The 20,742-nt window shown below is 48.2% G+C and overlaps 1 protein-coding gene across 5 annotated transcripts in view; it reads right to left on the minus strand.

Moving 5' to 3' along the window:
• Positions 1-20,742, minus strand: part of BAIAP2 (BAR/IMD domain containing adaptor protein 2) — an 82,566-nt gene that overhangs the window by 15,185 nt on the left and 46,639 nt on the right. For 4 of the 5 annotated variants that reach the window (XM_044982091.1, XM_044982095.1, XM_044982094.1 and 1 more), the window contains exons 7-9: positions 6,091-6,243; positions 2,051-2,278; positions 1,075-1,276 (exon numbers count right to left, since the gene is read on the minus strand). In XM_044982091.1, coding sequence (XP_044838026.1) covers positions 1,075-1,276; positions 2,051-2,278; positions 6,091-6,243 — 583 coding nt within the window. The remainder of the gene's footprint in view (positions 1-1,074; positions 1,277-2,050; positions 2,279-6,090; positions 6,244-20,742) is intronic. The other variant, XM_044982093.1, reaches the window with a different exon arrangement.

Genomic DNA, 20,742 nt, shown 5'->3' on the forward strand with positions numbered 1-20,742 from the left:
TCTATAACCGACCACTTAAAAAAAAAAAAAGAGACCTTAGGTGAATGTACTCAGTCGACCCAGTCTGACTGGTGCAGTTCCTCTTTGCTCTCCATTGGGGAGAGTGTTTTAGGCAAACGGTCAGAACATTAACTTAACGGCTACCCCCCATTTGATGCTCCTCACTTCACACCTTTGATGCAACGGATGCATTTCTGTGCTAAGGTATTACTTGGAATATTATGCAAACAGACCTATTTGTAATGGTTTACACCCAGGTTCCATTCATTATTCCAGACACTTTGTTCGGAGAGGTTAACATTAGCGAAGGGAGAAACCCAGAGGAGAGTTGCACGACCCTCCTGGAAAGATGCCCGCGGGGAGGCGGATAAGTGAACCGAGGCAGGTGAGAGGCTGTGTCTCTATGCATTGAGATACACACCTGCACATGACGACTGCAGGCATAAGAGGAATCAAGACTCAGCAGGGACGGTCCCACTATCTTTGGCCTAATCCAGTGACCCTATCCCATCACGCAAAGAGCATCATCATCATGATGTGGTGCCTAGCGGCCCAATCAAGGTGAGGGCCCCATGGCGCTGATGTTGTACAAACACCCTAAAGAGATGGCTGCAGCCTTGCAGAGTTTACAGTCCCTCCTCCCAGATTCCTTCAGATTTGCTTATCAGGAACCTTGTCATAGGGCTGAAAGTTTTTCCTTCCAAGGGAAACCGCAGCCCAAATCTGCCCCCTGTATTTTCTAACCCTGTGCCCAAAGACGCGTGAAAATGGAGAAACAACCTCACGTGGTTGTTGGGCGAGGCCATGAATTACATCGTGAACATTGCATCGTTACTAAGTCAGTCAGCCAGGCAGTGACACTCACCGCGTGACACTTCAGTCACTAACTGAGGATGCCATTGTCCCCACTTAGGCTTCTGTGCCACCCGAGCCCACCTTGCCTCCTCCCACTGCATTAAGGTGCAAAGACCCTTAACTGCTGCTACTCCTAGCTCCGGTCAGCAGCTGACCTATAACCCCTGGGAGAAGCGGCTACGTCGCTGCTCTGTGATCTGACAGAGGCTAAATCCTTACTGGTTGCGTAACTGCTTTTCGGTGCGACGCTCTTGCGCACAGGAAGTGTGTTGGAGTACGAGTCACTCAGTTGCTTCTGATGCTGGGGAGGAGATAGGGATTTTGGCTGGGCTGGCTTCATCTCAGACCAGCGGCTGTAGTCTTCGACCTCCGGGCCTGAGACACCATTCATCACGGGAATGGTCTCTTGTGCTGACATGCGCTGAAGGAAGAAAGGACAATGGGAGATTTCAGCATCAGGGATGTCGAGTCATGTAGATACCACATTTCCATAAAAGGACCCACACACTTTAGGAGAATTTAGTTTGCCATACAGGATCAGGCCCCGTTCTATTGTGTCTGACATCCTGCCTCCAGTCATGGCCTGATCTTAATACTTCAGGAGGAGTTGTAAAGCCGTCTAGGGTGGCGTGAGGGACCAGACTCCTGCCGTGATCAGTGCGCGACAAGCAGGCTGAGATACAAATACCCTTCTTGACAAGAGGTGAAGTGAGACATGGCAGCATTCAGACAGCCCATTTCTAAGCCCACCCAGAGGATTTCAGTTCAATCCTCTCTGGCAGCAAGTCCCACAGTCTGACCACATCAAGAGGAACATCCTTTCATCTACATTGCTAAGCAGTTTTCACTGGCTCATGCAGCCTATGAGGTCCCCTCCCCAACTCTTCCTGCAAAGCAAAGGCTCAAACTGTGGTCCCTGTCTCCCCCTGGGGCTTTGCAAATCCTGGCTGCCTTCACGGGGAGGCACCACATGTCACACAAACCTCAAGGACATGATAAAGCAGGATGGACCATTTCACACTGGCCCACGCCAGCCTCCTTCACAAGTGTGCACTAGGGGATTCCCCAAATGCGATCTAAAGCTTATTGGCAGGGGACTTGCCTATCTGGCAGAGGGTAGCGAGACCATGCTAGGCTCACTGCACCCATAACTTTACTCAGCAAGGGCAGCACCTCTGATGCCTGGCATACTTACCCCTACAAAGGGCGCCAGCTCTGGTGGGACAGGGAGCGGTTTGGCCCCGGGGATAGGGTCCGAGATGATTAGGTTCGATTTGGATGTAGACAGGGAGCTGGGGATGATCGTGCCATTGCTGCTGGCGGCCATCTGCTGCATCAGCTGGATAGCCCGGTCTGGGATCTTGTTGGGGTCCGAGCAAGACTGCTGCCAGATCGGGAGCTTCTGTGTCAAGATCTCTTTCCCCTAGAATCAGAGGGGGAAGAGTGAGAACAAGAGATCCGCAGACAAATCCACTCACTTCTCAGGATGAGGGGCAAAGAACGATCACGGAAAAGCTCCCATCTCAAACCAGGCCCCCCAAACATCCGTTCCTCAGACTGGATTCCAGGAGGCATAGAAAGCAGACCATGGCTATCATGCCTCCGGAGCCGGCTTGGAACACAATGCCGCTGGCCCAGATTTCCTCTCTACTCATCTAATTAGAGCTGTAAGTGAGATTTATCTACCCGGGTGTGTAATAAGCAGGACAAACCACGGCATCTTACAATAAATATTGGGTGTAGAATGGCAGACGAGCCAGTACGGTCTCATGAAAAATTGAAGGGTATTTCATTTCCCTAGCTTACTTTGAAACATTCTGCGTGCGTGGCAGCTTGAAGAATGGACGAGCCAGAACAGAAAGGGAGGGAGAGCTGGGCTATTCAGTTTATCTGAACTCTCCTGTACACCAAGAAATATATTCCAATCAAAGGCTCAGTCGAGAAGCGTGCACTGGAAGCCACACCCGTTCACTATCCGGCAACAGCTCCTAGCCAGCTTTGCTGGGGGAGAACACGTGTGGCATGTGATTGGGTAGCACAAATTGTGTTAGCACTGCATTCATCGCTTGGCATCCATTGCTATTCTTTTGGAGCACAAAGCAAGGGGGACACTGCTTCTCGCGCTGGGTGAGCAAGCGGAAAGTCCAAAGTTGCTGGTCTGATATTTGGCTGTACAAGCCTGCTGCTTTGTGATGTGACAAGGCTGTGCCATCCCCCCCCGGCCAGCCAGAGCAGACAGGTTTGGGGCATGTTGTGGAACGGGGTGGCTGGAGGCAGTATTGTACTATTCAATCCTCAGAAGTATCCCGCCACTAAATCTGGAAATTGCTAAGCAGCTGTATTCCCATGGCTGGCTAATGAAGGATTGTTATTCTGAGACAGACTGCAGGCAGAGGGGAGAGTCCCTGCAGCACATCATGTCCATGCCAGAAGACTTGCACACCTCACCAATAAAAAGCTAATAACTGCAGAGGTGGAATCCCAGGGATAGTCAGAAGCATCCGACAGAACAGCACTGACCACAGCCGTGGCATATTAAAACAGATGCAGACGCAGCGTTAGCGTTTGCCATCTGCTGCACGCAGTGCGGGGAGAAATGCAATGAACTCTGGGAACCGGATGGCAGCACAAGCAGGGGAGTCATTTAGTCTGACAGGGCTGCCCAACCTCTGCAGTTTCCAATCTGGAGGATTTTTCAAGCTGAAGCTCAGACTTCAGCCTGCCTCAGCTGGCTGCGATTAGGCATTGGGGCGAGATGGTATAGGGCCCCCCCCGTGTCCAGAGGCCACGGCAATGCTCCAGCCCAAAGGTCTAGGGCTGAACTCTGTTTCTGGGTTTTCTAGCCCAAATTAACACCTGTAGCATCTGTCCAACCAGGGGAATTCGTAGTTTAGTTTCCCGCAGGGGAAAAACCCAGACAGTGCTATAGGAATTGCTCCCACATCCAAACGCAGAAGGAGCAGGTGCCACCTTCCATGCAGCTCAACTGCACACCCACCTAGCGGCTTCTGGAATATGGACACACACCAGAGAACAATATACCACCACTACAAATGAGCTGTAGCGGATTTTGAAGCCAAAGCAGACAAGCTGCCACTCCCAGAAGGCAAATTAATTCATTCTGCATTAACTGATAAAGCAGCATTATTGCAGGATGAACCTGTACCTGTTTGCCTCTAGCTTTACTATCATCTTTGGGCAAATTTAAGTCAGTCCCTAAACCAGGGGTTGCCAACGTGGCACCCGTGGGGGCATCTAAATGCGCCCACGTCCTGGCCGGCAGCGGAGCATCCGCTGAATTTCTGCAGCATTTCGGTGGTGACTCCTCTCAATGACGCTGCTTGGCGCTGACAAGTTATGTCATTGAGAGGCGTCGCTGCCGAAATGCTACAGAAATTCAGCGGCATTCCGGCGGATGCTCCACCACTGCCACAGTCTTTTGTCTGGCGCCGGCCAGACGAAAAGGTTGGGGACCACTGCCCTAAACCATCTCCATTGGCTCTAGGAAAAGCCCTGATTGATTGAAGCCGTGTCTCATTTCCACTGCATACATCACAGCCCATTCACTTCACGTGCAGACTTCCGGCTGACACAGGCCATAGCACCTCAGGGGAGAAGCAGCGCCACCTTCGGTGGAAATGGCTGTTTGGTAACTTCGCCAGCCTCGGAAATTGGCCTACACTTTACACACCCATCCACACCACGGTGTGGATGAGCCATGTGCAAAATTCCCTCTGACAATGTCATCCATGTATTTTACTGCGATAAGCCACAGTGCAAAACCGCAATGAAGCCTGGGTTCCAAAAGGGCCGTTTAATATGTGAGGCTGCAGCAATGTTCTAGGTCACTTATGACTCTTGGCGAGAACTCTAGAACCTCCATCTTTGAACAGAAGAGTTACAATGGGATGTGGCGGGGGGGAGTAACATACGTCGGGTTTTGACTCAGCATATATTCTACTGCAAGGACAGCGATGACTCACTGGGACTCTGTTACTCCCTTATTCAAAGCTCACTCTTGACAGATGGAGATAAGTGAGATGTAGGAAAAAAAACAGGAATAACTGGAAGTGTGAGCGCATGCAGGCTGTTGTGTTAAGGGAGCAGCATGCTCACCACACGCAGTATCAACCTGAGTTAGTGAACACAGCACCACAAGAGGACTCTGCTCCACAGTCCCAGCTGACAGGTGAGTGCTCTGGGCTGTCCTCCCCCTGCAGAACAGTTCCTAAGAGAGGTAGGCAGCGGTGGAACAGCCGCCTTCCTACTGAATCCTCTCCTTTGTTAACGATGAGCTGTAAGGTAGCAATCACAATGGCTCAAAGGGAGCCAGCTCACCATGTTCCCTGCCACTCGCTGCTCCTCCGTGACAAACAAAACAAGAAGCAGGAATTTTCTTACCTCCCTTCAGGAGGAAGGTCACTGCACCAGGTTTTGATCTGGTTTTGTGACTCATTAGCTGATCAAACAGGGATTTGACCCCCCTCTAAGCCTGTGTACTCCATCTCGCAGTGACTAATGACAGCTCAAGGATGACATGAGTGTACCGGAGAGGTGTGTTCTTCCTCAGTTGGGCTGCGCTAGGCAGAGGCACTGGAGATGGGGCTGGCACCTTTAAAGGAAAGCTGGGCCGTGGTGTGCTGCTGCCATGCCCTCGCCAGTCACTGTCCTTCTGGACAGCGACTCAATCAGCTTCCTCTGGCTGGGTGAGAGCTGGTCTTTGCCAGTCTCTCCAGGAGAGAGAAGAAGTGGGAGCCTCCTTCAGTGGCCCAGCAAAGCAGCACCCACAGGACCCTGCAGATAAATGGCATATGCCCTGCCATCCCATAGATCTTTGGACAAAACATCCGCCTCCCAGGGCACAATCTGCAAGGAGTGGCTGAAAACTAAACACACCACCACCTCACAGAGCGGAGGTTGCGGCTTACGCAGCCCGGGGAGACAGACAGACGTGTGCAGTGCCCTGATCAGTGTGCATTCCTGTCCTGTCTGCCTGAGCCACAGGGGACTGGTCTGGCTCATTAGCACAAGCTGTAGAGATTCACCCAGTCTGTTTGAAGGTCCCTGGTTCCAACCCAGCACCAGTCAAAGGGCAGCCATCACAGAGCACCCAACCAAAACGACTGACTGCCCTTGTGTGATCACTGCCCATACTGATGGGAGCACTTGGACCTCTTTAGAGGGTCTCCTATCCGGAGGCTGCTTCACAGGCTGATTAACATGGTGGTTGCTCACCTTGGCATGGTAGGAGATGGTGTTCTTAGCCACAGCACACTGCTTCTCTACCAGGAAGCAGAACCGTCTCCTCTCCTCTGTGAGCGCTGTCTTATAGCCATCAGAGACGTGGTTTTCTAGCTCACCTTGTTTGTTGCCAATAGCATCAATGTACTAAGGAAAGACGACAAGCGAACAGGTTATTAGAAGGGGCATGTGGTTAATCTCCGCGCAGTGCTGGGTGTGCAATTACCTGCGCCTCAATGGACGTTTGAAAAATGTCACCTGTAAACCCATAACAAAACAGAAGTTCTTTTGGGTACGAATCCTGTGCATTGATATTTGCTCCAAGAAATAAATGCAGCATCTGCCTGTATGTCTCTTCACTCCTCCCACTAGAAAGAACATTATTGAAATACTCCACACAAAATTGTAAAAGTTGTATTTGATTTAAAATTTGCCTGCAAGCACAGAACTTTTATATGCACACACATGTGGGGTGTTTGTGTGAACATCCACGTGTGTGCGCGCACGCATCCCTCCCAACCATCCTTTACTCATCCAAACTCCCCCACATAAAGCTACTGACTCAGAACGTGGGCTTCGAATGTCGTGTGGGTGGCTGGGGGGAGGGCAGAGCCGAACTGCCTTGCAGCTGCCCTCTCAAACACCCACACCTGGGTAGAGCTAATGCTCAGACTGTACACAGTGCCTCTGCTGCTTAAACCCTGCTGGTTTTATGCTGATAGGAATCATGACACTTCCATTTGCAACAGCATCCAAGAGCACTCTCCTTCCAGGCAAACCCTGGGCAGTATTGTTCTCACCCCCACTCCCCAGAATAATCAACACAAGATGCTACAGAAGAGAGACCAGGGGAGAGGCTGGTGAGCAAGACCAGAACTGTTCATTTCACCGTATGCCTCACCTGCCCCTCCCCAAATCCCTCGTGCACTCACCCATGCCACAGCCCCAGAGGCAGGAATGTGGCACCCCCTTTCTCTGGGGCCGTATCTAGAAAATGCATTGAAAAACTAAATGAAACCTGTGAACACAGAATCATTTCTGGCCACCTCTTTCTCCAGCAATGTCCAAGTGCAGACCCTCCATAATCTGTCCTGAACAGCTCCCGTAACACGTGCTGCCTGGCTAGCCGATCTGTCACCGGTCAGACTAGTAGCAAGAGTTCACTGACCTCTATACTGCCCAGTACCTCAGAAGTTCAGCAGTGGGGCAGCCGAGTCAGTAGGCCTTGTGCAGGATGCCCTATGGAAAGGCAGATGCCAATACTCACCCCTCTATTTGCATCGAACACACACACACAAACCTTCAGCAAATTGTCAGACTATTCTGCAATCGTTCCATTTTGCTTTTGCTACTTAACCCTCTGGTACATAGCTTCTGCATGTGAACTGCTCGCAAGTGACACAAAAATCAGTCATGCCCACCCTGGCCCAGCACCACGTGTAGCTCAGACTTGCCGTCACCTGTTCCTCTTTAACTGGGTGAGTTTTGTGCTGGGGGAAGAAGCCACCAAGACATTAGCAACCAAGTTCTCCACCTGCCCAAAACATCCATCAGCTCAGCAAGGGCAACTGAAACTTCCTGATCAAAACAAGCGGGATGACCTCGGGGACCCGAGAAGAGTTGCATAAGCCATGCCCACGGATGGATTCCATCCCCAGCGAGCCCAATGTGGGTGCCTCTTAGTAAGAATTGTTATGGAGGATTCTGAGATGCCTCAAAGTCAGTTACTAGCTGGGCTCAGGCCACAAATTCTCTTTCCACAGGACCCCGAGCAGTGTGACCATCTGTCAATTCAGGCTGAATTCAAACAAGCTAGACTGAAGAGGTTCTGAATTCCTTCAATTCCCTGAGCCTTCTCCTCAGAGCTACAGACACATTTATGAACCCGCTATTCGCTTCTCAGACTGTTTGTGCCAATGCCCTGTTTCAGGATTCCTTTGTCCTTCAGAATGCTTCCGTACACCTCGAGTGACAGAGCATCAGCCCTACAAAGCATTGCATGTCTACGCATCCCCAGCCTTGTATCTTTCAAATCACATCCAAGAGAAACACTCCTCCCCCTCTGAAGAGCACTCGTAGCTTTAGAGAGACAAAGTGGGGGAAGTAATATCCTTTCTGGGGCCTGCTGCTGGTGAGAGAGCAGCTTTTGAGCTTTGCACAGAGCTTTTCTTCAGGCCTGGGAAAGGTACTCAGGCCTGGTCTACACTAGGAACATCCACACCCCTGAGTAACAGTTAAACCGACCTAATCCCCGGTGTAGACAGTGCTAGGGCGATGGGACAATTCCCCCATCCATCTAGCTCGGGGAGGTGGATACTTATGCCAACGAGAGAACCAATCCCATCAATACAGGTAACAGGGCAGCTGCGCCACTGAAGCATTAAGTGTACACAAGCCATCAGGGCGTCCCAGCTAAATCCAAGAGGGGACAGATTGGTTAGCACACGTAGTTAACACATTGCAAGGGACCAGTCGAGGTGAAGTGGCCAGTGAACACCCAGACCTGAAGAACAGCTTTGGAACTTACCCAGAGCTCGTTTCTCTGCCCAACCAAAGTGATATCTTCCCCACCTTGTCTCTCCACTATGCTGGGACTGACGTGGCTATAACACTGCATACTTGTAACTTTGGCGACATAAGAACGGCCATACTGGGTCAGACCAAAGGTCCATCTAGCCCAGTATCCTGTCCTCTGACAGTGGTCAATGCCAGGTGCCCCAGAGAGAATGAACACAACAGGGAATCAAGTGATCCATTCCCTGTCACCCATTCCCAGCTCCTGGTGAAGAGGCCAGAGACACTATCCCTGCCCATCCTGGCTAATAGCCATTGATGGACCTATCCTCCCTGAACTGGGATGGTTCTTTTTTGAACCCTGTTATACTCTTGGCCTTCACAATATCTTCTGGCAAGGAGTTCCACGGCTTAACTGTGTTGTGTGAAAAAACAACTTTGTTTTAAACCTGCTGTCTATTAATTTCATTTGGTGACCCCTAGTTCTTGTGTTATGAGAAGGAGTAAACAACACTTCCTAATTTACTTTCTCCAGACCCATCATGATTTTATAGACCTCTGTCATATCCTCCCTCAGTCGTCTCTTTTCCAAACTGAAGTCCCTGTCATATTAATCTCTCCTCATACGGAAGTGGTTCATGCCCCTCCTCATTTTTATGCAATAAATGCTCCATATAGAAGGGAGGGTTCAATACTAAATACGCTCCATTTCCACCTTCCCTGCAAGGCCATCTCAGACATGTCATGACCACCTTTACAGTCTCGCCCAAATTAAATGAGGTTTGTGGACTAACTAAGATTCCCTGGAAGAGAGCCAAATATGGAATTTTTCCAAACCCCCCTCCCCACACACTTTCTGCCTCTCTCACTGAATACAGAGCAACTCACAGCAGTTCTCTTCAGAGCACTTTGGTATCAGCTCTCAGAACAAAAATGCAAGGGAAATAAAAACAGACAGCAAGATGAAGTGACTTGCCCAAATCCACAGAGCAAGCCCATGTCAGAGCTGGGATTAGCATTAGGAAATCCTGGCTCTCAGTCCTGTGTTCTGATCATGCCTCCTCCTCAAGACCAAACCCTTGGGGAATCCACGCTTTTTGCACCAGGAGATTCTTCTGGCTAGTTTGCTCCTGGATCTCCTCCACGGGCACAAAGCAGACAGCAGTGAAAAGGAAGAAAAAAAAACCCTGTTCTGCACCCAGAAACTGCATTTTTTTTAAAAACCGACAACTTCAAAAACGATTCCCAGTCTTCCCCACTACTCCACGCCAGCCTGTGCGTTCTGAAACTGACATAACAGTGCTCTATGCACACTATGAAACAAGTGCACTCAATGTGCTTGCAGAATGCAGCAGGTAGGCTCCAACTGATCAGAAAAGGCTGTCAGCATCATGGGTGGGTAAAGGGAGGGTGATGGGAGAGGAAAAAAGGAAGCATCTTACCATTGTATTGGCTTAGTGCAGGTGGTGTTTCATGGAGCACACCAGCAGATCAAACACCCACTGCTATTTGTTCTCCCCATGAATGGGCCCAGACAGCAACCTCCAAGACACAATCTCAATTGTGAATGATGCCGTGCTACAAACCCTGGAGGGGCTGCCTGGGCATCAGGAGAGGAATTTAGGGAGAGAAGGGGCACAGAAACCCTCTGTAATAGAGTGATGTCCTGCTACCTCTTAAAAACCCCACAAACTACTGACTGACAATTCAGGAAAGTGTTTCTGGGTTTCTAGGTTGAGAGAGCCTTCAAATAACTTTCCCCTCACTCCAGTACAGGCACCAGCTAAAATATGCACCAGGAACAAAGATGACCTAATTAGCCATGTCAGCACTTCATCCCTGCACCAAGGGAACCAAGAATATTAGATGGGAGAGGAATTCTGTTTTAAAATAGCTTTCACTTAAGGCTTGGAGTCATGGAGACCAGAACTTGTGTTGAAGGAAGCTGCAGCTTTGCTAGAGTGACCAGATGCCCTGATTTTATAGGGACAGTCACGATATTTGGGGTTTTGTCTTATATAGGCGCCTATTATTCCCCAACCCCCATCCTGATTTTTCATACTTGCTGTCTGGTCACCCTGAGCTTTACTCCCAGGGTGAGGAAGGGAAAGGAAGTGAGGAAGAGTAAAACCTCGCACATCAAAAAACTGGACAGCCTCACAAGACACAGAATTATCCCTGGAAATTGGTGACTAATCCCCAATTAGCCAAGGAGCTCTCTCCACTTAAAGCTCCGCAAACTGCCTCCATTGTTCTCCAGGTGGGGGAGGGAGGCACTCACAGCCAAGCCAGCAAGGTGAAAGCCATCAGCTATGCAGAGAGCACAGGAGGCTGCCTAAAAAGGAGGCACTGCCCACGTGAATCATTCCGGGAACAGCAGCCATTCTTCCAGCCTACAGCTTTAACTCTTGGGCTGCTGGAATCTGTTACAAGACAACACCTGTAAGAGATTCTGCTAGAAACACAGCTCAGTAACATAAGCAAGGTCTGTTTAGCAAATCAAGAGACGTACCCTCAGTAGAGCTTACTGAATATTTATTATAACAAACAACTAACTTATATAGTGCTTTGCGTTGACGGACGAGGTTTTCCCCTCCCTGTAAACAGCTCATAACTAAGAGGAATAAGGACAAATATATCCTGGGGGGAGATTATGCAACAGGGGAAGAAGGAAAAAAACAGCCACACAGGATGGAAGCAACCATCACCACTAACACAAGAAGACTGGAGATTGCAAAGTACTTTCAGATTTTAGACCAATAAATTCATCCCAGATGCTGGCACAAGTCAACAAACTAAGGCTAGAGGTATATAAAAAAATACCAGAATGTTAAGGATCAAAAAAATCCTTGAGAAAAAACACTAATTCCGAGCAGAGAGTGATCAATTTAGAGAGTCAGTGCAGGCAAAATAGCAGATGTCATATTTGGATTTCACTAAAGCATTCAATCATGTATTGTTACTGAATAAATTAATTCAAATGGTGTTGGATAGAAACAATTCCATGAAAAACTAGCTAAGAGTGAAAACCAAGGGCAACAGTAATCAGCAACGTATTGAGTTGTACTGCAGGAATCCGCATCAGGGTCCCTCTGATAAATGACTGAAAGGAGAGAGTGAACCACGTTAATGAAATCTCCCAGGGATGGAAGTTGGGAGGAGTTGCAAATGCCCACGAGGACTAAAGGGGACCTGACAAACAATACAATTTGGCTTGGAAAAAAAATCACAAGCTAAGGGCTAGTCTACACCAGCAGTGCTTTAACGTGGCTTGTGTACTCACAGCAGAGCACTGGGAGACAGCGCTCTAAAAAACCCACCTCCACAAGAGGCATCGCTCCCAGCACTGGGGCACTGTTTACACTGGTGCTTTACAGCGCTGAAACATGCTGTGCTCAGGGAGGTGTTTTCACACCCGAGCGAGAAAGTTGCAGCACTGTAAATTGCCAGTGTAGACAAGCCCTAATACATCTTAGGGAAAACCACCAACACTCCTCAGCAGAGGGAAGCCAGTAACACTGCAGGAGACTGCTAGACAGACGGGTTTACAATGGGCTGTGGCAGCAGAAATGGCTAATGCAATGCTGGGCTGCATACACAAATGCATCCCATCACAAGTAGGGAGGGAACAGTCAATCTATAGCTCTGGTGGGAACACGCCTAGAACACTAGTTTTCTGGAAACAGAATCTAAAGACCAACCGGGGAGATCAGAGAGATAGATGAAGGAATTGGAAGTATTCAGAGAGCTAAGGGACTGCCATGATGTGAGAACATGGAAACAGCCTACAAGGTTTTGAAAAAAGTGTGAGCTCCAAAAGCAGAGGATTTATTTAGGGTGGCACAAGGGGGAATAATTAGAAGTAATGAGATAAAAATTAAGAAACGGAAAAGCAAGGCTGATTATCAGGGAATGCTTCCTGTGAGTGAGACCTATTAGGTTGCAGTGATGAAATCCATAGTGCTGAGTACATTTAAAACTAGACAGAATGTTTAGGGATCACGACCCTGCAGCAGTCCCAGGAAGGACATGGCTTCAGCTCTAGCTTCCATGAGTTGATCCTAAACTAGCGGATTCATTCAGTGCCTCCACGGAGCTCAGCCCTTCCCTTTCTGAACAAGGTGCGAGCAAACATTACACTTGTTTCCAGAGCCACCCCAGCCAGGCTTTACCAGTAGCTGCCACCACCAATGCAGATGGAAAGTTCTGGCACAAGATTGTGACATATGAGATGTTAAGTGGCAATTAAGTCAAGTCAGGGCCCTGTTGTGCGCTCCCCTCCCCCGTGTTATGTCCACGAACGGATTTACACTCTACTCTGCAACGAGGGTGAAAGGAAACATGAGATGCTATTGTTAAAAACCACTCCATTGGAACACTTAGCAGGGTGACAAATTTAATGTCTTGCTATCATTACTTAAAACAAGTTTGCTACTCCAAGCCCCATACCATTTATGAATGTGAACTACTGTGCTCTTCATCTGTCACCTTCAGTAACAATTATTCTGAACCCAGGCTTCTGTAAGCTATAGAGAAAGGGGAAGGAAAGGTTTTGCTTTTCCTAGGTTATATTGGACACAAAATGATCTCTCAGGGATGTAACAGGAACAACACTTAGCCACCTGCAGCTGAACTGCCTTGAGCTGGGGATCTCTCACACAAAGGAGAGTTAGGTTAGGTCTCTACTTGAATGGAAGACCAAGGAGAATCCAGGATTTGCAGAAAAGTATTCTGGAAGATTCTGTAGGGGGTGTTCTTCCAATTCAGAATCACAATTAAATCACAGAATATCAGGGTTAGAAGGAACCTCAGGAGGTCATCTAGACCAACCCCCTGCTCAAAGCAGGACCAATCCCCAACTAAATCATCCCAGCCAGGGCTTTGTCAAGCCTGACCTTAAAAACCTCTAAGGAAGGAGATTCCACCACCTCTCTAGGTAACCCATTCCAGTGCTTCACCATCCTCCTAGTGAAAAAGTTTTTCTTAATATCCAACCTAAACCTCCCCCACTGCAACTTGAGACCATTACTCCTTGTTCTGTCATCTGCTACCACTGAGAACAGTCTAGATCCATCCTCTTTGGAACCCCCTTTCAGGTAGTTGAAAGCAGCTATCAAATCCCTCCTCATTCTTCTCTTCTGCAGACTAAACAATCCCAGTTCCCTCAGCCTCTCCTCATAAGTCATGTGCTCCAGCCTCCTAATCATTTTTGTTGCCCGCCACTGGACTCCCTCCAATTTGTCCACATCCTTTCTGTAGTGGGGGGGGCCCAAAACTGGACACAGTACTCCAGACGAGGTCTCACCAATGCTGAATAGAGGGGAATGATCAGGTCCCTCGATCTGCTGACAATGCCCCTACTTATACAGCCCAAAATGCCGTTAGCCTTCTTGGCAACAAGGGCACACTGTCAACTCACATCCAGCTTCTCGTCCACTGTAACCCCTAGGTCCTTTTCTGCAGAACTGCTTCCTAGCCATTCGGTCCCTAGTCTGTAGCAGTGCCTGGGATTCTTCCGTCCCAAGTGCAGGACTCTGCACTTGAACCTGATGAGGTTCAACAAGGACCTTTTGGCCCAATCCTCTAATTTGTCTAGGTCCCTCTGTATCCTATCCCCACCCTCCAGTGTAATCAATGCATCAGCTGAGTGACAAGGGGCAACAGGCTACTTACTGGAGTTGCTGCCTTTTCAATGAGACTAGAGAGCACTCAGCTAGTCAGTAACACACACACACACATCTACATTTGAGACTCAGTCCTGAAAGTCTCTCCGCACGCTGGCTGCAAGCCACTAAAACGCATGTGTAGTTCCACTGAAGTGAAGACTTCAGAGAAAAGTTTTGGCACTCAATTATACATGCAGACTTCCTGCAAATCTACTAGCATGCTGGTGAGTCCATCATTATTTTAACATATGACATATTAGGGGGCTTGTATGTTTTGTTTTTAAGAATGATCTGGAAATACTAACATGCCTCTCTCCAAGACACACAAGCAGCTAGCAGACCTCAGGCTGTGAAATGAGCCAAAGATGCTCTTAACTAGTAAACAAACCTATCTTCCTCCTGGATTGGAGAATGCCTGCAAGTGGGTTTCCATGGAAGCCACACCACATTTCATTTTCTTTTGCAAAGAAACAATCCCTCTAGACCAGTGGTTCTCAAACTTTTGTACTGGTGACCCCTTTCACCTAGCAAGCCTGAGTGCAATCCTCCCCCACTTTATAAATTAAGAAAACTTTTGTACATTTAACACCATTATAAATGCTGGAGGCAAAATGGGGTTGGAGGAGGCAGACAGCTTGCGACCTCCCCCCCACCCCTGAAAACCTCAACCCCGAGGGGTCCTGACCCCCAGTCTCAGAACCCCTACTGTAGAAAGCCATGAGGTTCTGAACATGGACATATGACTATGCAGACACCTCATTTCATAAACACTGTCCTACCACATTAGCACATTTACAGCCATAAGAGGAAATCCACTCAATGCTCTTGGCACAGTACTTCCCTTCGTAGTCAGCCCCCAACTCTTTGGGAGGAGACTGGGATAAGTAGTTGCGAGATACACAGCACTGACTCCCTATTCAGTCTCCATTGCTAAGAATAGTCATTTTACTCACTAAATTCTGCAATAATATTAAACTTAACTGACAGTTCCCCCCCATTTGTGCATTTGAGACAGACAGACTGCAAATATCACAGTATTTGGGGATTATTCCTAGATGCCTTTAATCAAGCAGCATTAAAAACTACTATGCTAATGCAAGTTAATCTGCAGAGACGTCTGCTTCTTCCTGCCACCCCCTCTGCACTGGGTGCAACCCCCCCACTTCTGATTCACTGTGTCGTCGCTTCATTGAAATGCCTCAAACTCCTCTCTTCCACACTTGTCCTCTAGAAGTGATGCCAGAGTGAACCCCCGCACTGAGCTAGCCATGTTCTGTGATAATTCCCCCCTTACCAGGTGACCCCCCAACTGGCATTTAGGTTGCAAGTGTTTTCAGGCAGGGACCATGAAGCACCCACTGAATCCTGGGAGGCTAGGTAACAGGAACAAAACAAGATTGAGAGGAAGGGGCTTCGCATCAGTAGATCTCAAAGCCCTTCACAATCTTCATGTATTTATCCTGTGATGCAGGGCAGGGCTGTTTTCCCATTGTCCAGATGGGAAGAGAGGCAGAGAGGCTAAGGGACTTTGTCCAAGGTCTCACAGAATAGGTGATCTCAGGCAGAGCAGGGAACCGACTCCCAGTCTCCCAAGTCCTAGGCCAGTGCCCCGATCACTCAGCCATCTTCCCTCTCCAAGGAACAGCCCATTTATTTTTACTCAGGAGGTAATGCACACTGACTTACTGCCTCCTTGGGTCGCACCATGCCCTGAACCCATGCCCAGTGAGACAAGAGGTACTGGTGACATTTCCGGTTTGTCACGCTTGCTTCACCACCACCACCGAGGCACAATCTTACTAGTCTGCGCTCTGCCCACCTCTTCCTTCACACCTGGCCAGCACACCGCCACAGCAGCCTCGCCACCCCCCTGAGGCGGTCCTTCCCCTTGTTCTGTTCTCTCTCAATGTGCTCAGAGTCAGGTTCCCAGCCCCTCACGTCCCCATTTCAGTCCACAAACCTCCTTTTAAACAAACTGTTCATCTGCTGTAAAGGCCCAACAGACCCACCTCAAGGCAAGACACGACTGACATTCTCTCTGCATGAAACACTCTGCAAAGTGAGCAGAGATACGTGGCTGGTTATTGCACTAGCTGAAGCGTATCCAATGTGAAGTGTGCACAGGCAATTCTAACACACAAAGCTAATAAATCGATCATTGCTAAAAGTCAGGTCTCCTGTTTCATTCCTCCATGATCTAGGGTCTTCTCTCATTACATTTCCTCTCACAGGACTGTTCTTCAGGGTAGAAACCTTGTTTTCTTACTTCTCTGTAAAGTGTCATGCACACATGACATTAAATAAAATGCAGAGAACAGAAACCAGTTGCTCTCTTTGGCTGACTATGTGGGCATTTTGACATCAGCCACTTAAAACGACTCCTCAGTACAGAACATCTAGGATCGGTCTGTGTGAGCTAGCAGCATGCAGAGCCATTTTTCTACTGAAGGACACATTTCAAAGTTATCCCAAACCTGAGCAGAAATGAACTGTAACGGCAGTTTCCAGGAGACTAATTTGGGGCATCTCAGCTCAGAGGGGGGAAAAAAGTTAAAAACCCTCAGTGCTGGAAGTGTTTATAACAGTGGCTTACAGCTTTGCTAAACTACACTGCAAAGCTCAAAGACCTGCGCTTGCTAAGGCCTGACCTTAGTGGTGAAAGACTAGTGGTCTATGGCTGGAGCAGCTGGGTAACTGACTAAAAAGGAGAGTAGAGCCGGTTCCTCCTCTCACTGTCCCACCTTTTATGAGCAACTCACCAATTAGAGACCTTGAAACAAGCACAGCAAATACCTTGATTGGTCATGGTTCCTCTAGCATCGAGTCACAGGCTCACTACCAGAAACCGCCTGAGAGTCAGGGGCTTTGAGGCCCAGAACATTGAGAACTGGGCTGGAAGCTTTAGACCAGGCTCTCCTGAGGTTTCCAGGACCCTTTGCTTCCGCTCAGTGCTTCCACCCAATGGCGTGTTCGGCTGCTTCAGGAGCTGGCTATAACTAGGAACTGCAGAGGCAGCTGCAAGAACTCAGGGAAACTTCAGTACAAGAGGTGGGGAGAGAGCTTTAGGTGAGGCTAAAGGCTGATATTTATTAAATTTAAACCATCTCCCAGCCCTAATTTAAACAGGCCCAGAAGAGGAGAAATGAGTCTGGCCAATGAGAGAAGGCCAGAGCAACAACCCATGAGCAAAATGCTTGGAACCTGCACTAGAGAGATTTTAATTGGGCCACCTTTTTACTCTCCCGCTGGTGACTGTATTCAGCACTTCAGGAAATCTAGCCTGATTCATTTTTAGTGTTTTACACTTAATGCCAATTATTCAGCGTCTCCTCTGAGCTTTGACATAATTCTTTTTATTTGTCTTTATATAAAAGCTGGTGGCCTAATTACAGCAAAGTCCTTATCAGTTAGGATTGCCTGACCTATAACTAAAATTATTTCTCCTTATGGGAATATCAAAGTGAGGCTTCAATTACAAAACCTTTATGAAAGCTACAAGCTATTTGACCCAATGGCATTTCAAGTGTTCAGAAAGGAGAAGCGTATGCGTATGTACCTGAATGCACTAGATACCTGGCCAGGAGTTCTTCTCTAATCAGGTATCGGTGTAACCTAATCTACCCTTTACATAAGGCTGCTGCTAGCCTGTCTCCCCCCCCCCCCCACCACCACACACACACACACACACACACACACACTCAGAGCGACCGGAACAACCTAAGTACAAATGAAAACCTTGCAACATTCGCAAGGCCCCTGGCTGGAGGAAGTCCGTTGTACTCCTATACTGTTCTTGCTAACGCAATATAAAGAGAATGGGTGAAGTCGCTAAGAAAGGCCAAGTGTCTCAGTTCCAGGATGAGCTGTACCTTTGACCCCTTAGCCAGTCTCTCTGTGGGCACCCTTCCAAGAGGCAGGCACTTCTCTCAGAGTGAAAACCTGCCGTTCACCCCACTTTTAGACTGGGTCTCCAGGTTACACCACCCTTGTTTCCTCAGCAGGTCCATCTGGGTTTCTTCTAGGAGCTGTAAATGCAGTGACATTGAATAACTTGTTCAAAACCAGTATTTCTCCATAGGAACACAGCAGTCAGAGAAGAGGGTTAAAATAATGAAAGAATCTCTCGTGTGTGTAAAATTTAAACTTAGCCTTTCCTGCAAGACTTAAGTAGGCGGACTTATCCCTGGTATCCCCACTGTCCTGAGGACTGGGCTACAGTTTCTCAGCAGACACTGCCTACCCCCAGCTTCAGGGCTGAGATTTAAACAGTTATCAAGTTCTTTGTTCAAAGACACCCCCCCCTCAGATTCTTCTCTCTCCCAGTTATCAGCCCACCTGCTGAGACCCTCAAAGGTTTTGATACCCGTATTCTTTAAGTCTAAGCTTCAATTTCAAACCCATTAGGATGGTATGATTGTTGGTTGCTTTATAGGGAAGAGGTCAAAATATTTAGCACAACTAAAAAAAGGAGCTTTCAAAATAAATTCTTTGATCCCTGCTTTTCTGATGTTGCAAATCACACAAAAGCCTACCTGGCTGAACCAACGTTGGAGGGGAGGGAGATCAACTTAGGGTGGTGGTCCTCAAATTTTTTCTGTCCTTCCCACCCGTAATGGAATCCATCTGCAGCTTGAGGCTGGGATGCTGCGAGCAGAGGCCAGAGCAGGGCTAGATGGCACTTCCTCCCCACCCTCCATGGGGCATGACCCCTGCACCGCCATGCCCCCCGAACATGTCTCTGTCCTCCTGGGGGGTGCTCCCACAGTTTGGGGAGCACTGATACTCAGCAAGTCAATAAAAATGATCCCAGAATCATCTAGCATACAGAAACGGATAGTGTTTTCAGACTCAATTGCACTAGACTCAGATTTAAGATTTGTTACCCAAAGCGACTGTGCCTCAAAACAGACAGATATTGAGCAATCAGCTAATGCAATGTATTAAATAGCGATAATAACCAGGACAGAAGATCAATACACAAGTCAACAACTAGCCACACTGAGTTGCTTGTAGGCGCCAACACCATAACGTGCAAGCAGAGCTTTTTCCATTGAAAATCATATGATGCTTCTGCCACTTAGCTACATTAATCTTCAGAGTCCCTCCCTCACCCACTGAACACTCTAGTGAAGGAAGCAAGCATGAAAGGAGAGCTCACACTTCAGCTGGAACATTCAGACAGGCCGGTGATAGCTCAGGTAAGGATTAGCTCGGGCCTGTTCAGAGAGAAGAGGCTTTACTAACTCTGCTTTGGGCTCATTTGGAAGTGAACACTGACACTTCCACTTTAGGGGAGTCCTGCTAGCAAGCCTGTCTGTGTCAACTTACAACTTCCCACATACAAGATATACAGCAAAACGAAGTCTGAATGCCTGATCTGGATTAGCCACTGGTCTTTCCCTTTGTGAAAGGGAGAATAAAAGCAGGCGTTCACCAGAAGAATCACAGGTGAAATGATCGATAGTAGTTTGGCCTCAATTCCATTGGCCAATCTGACACAGCGGGCGACTCTTAAGCCATGGCTCTTTCAAAACTTTGATTCATTGTGGCCTTGCTCTGCCACATGGTAGGCCAGAAACCAAACAGCTTCAGGAGTCTTATTTGTCTAGTACTGGACACATCCTAGTTAGGCCAGGAAAGGATGTGCTGGAGGGTTTTGGAAGGCTGAGATAGTCGGGGTGAGGTGGAGGGAGCGGAACGGGAAGAAGTCAAACACATGTTGAGCCTATTCACAGAGCAGCCACTAGTCCTATCCTCCTGGGGCACCGATTTTAAGCTTCAGTTTTATTTCAGGACAGTGACAAACTGCTGTAATTCAGCAAACAAAGGAACGGCACAGAAGAGCAATTACACTTCCTGCAGTTCTAAATATGAAAACAGAACACTGCATAGGTTCTGAATCCTGGCTGTTTAACAGTCACTTGCATTTAAGGTGATACGATAACAAATCTAGGAGTCCTCAAGGTTGTTTTTTTTTTTTATGGAATAGAATGACTTTTCTGTAACTGCCAGGATATTTTTGCCAACAGCAACTTCTCTCACTACAAAACAAATTCATCTGCAACACACATCCTTTCAGACACTGGCTCAATGAAGCATGGCTCCAACTTAGTCTCTAGAAGTGCATCCCTCTTAAAGCCCCAAGTTGGTTGGTTTTAGAAGACAACAACCACACAGACTGTGCTAAGCCAGGGTATAAAACACCCCAAAAACTAAGAATTTGGCAGCCAAATGCCAATTCCTCTGCCAAGCAGCAAATGGGTCTCTAGTTTAAATAAGTAGAGTTGTCAGAGATCAGATATTTGTGGAACAAGACTGGATGTCTGTGTGACATCAGCAGCTGTTCAGCAGAGAATTCAGAGCTGCCAAAAAAGCTGGGATTCTTCACTTCCAATGCGGGCAAGTTTTTCCATCCTCTGTACCCCAGGCAAGAGGTTTCCTCCTCAAACCAGCTGCTCTTTAGATA

The sequence above is a fragment of the Mauremys mutica genome, chromosome 12 (genome assembly GCF_020497125.1).
Source record: "Mauremys mutica isolate MM-2020 ecotype Southern chromosome 12, ASM2049712v1, whole genome shotgun sequence".
NCBI lineage: Eukaryota > Metazoa > Chordata > Testudines > Geoemydidae > Mauremys > Mauremys mutica.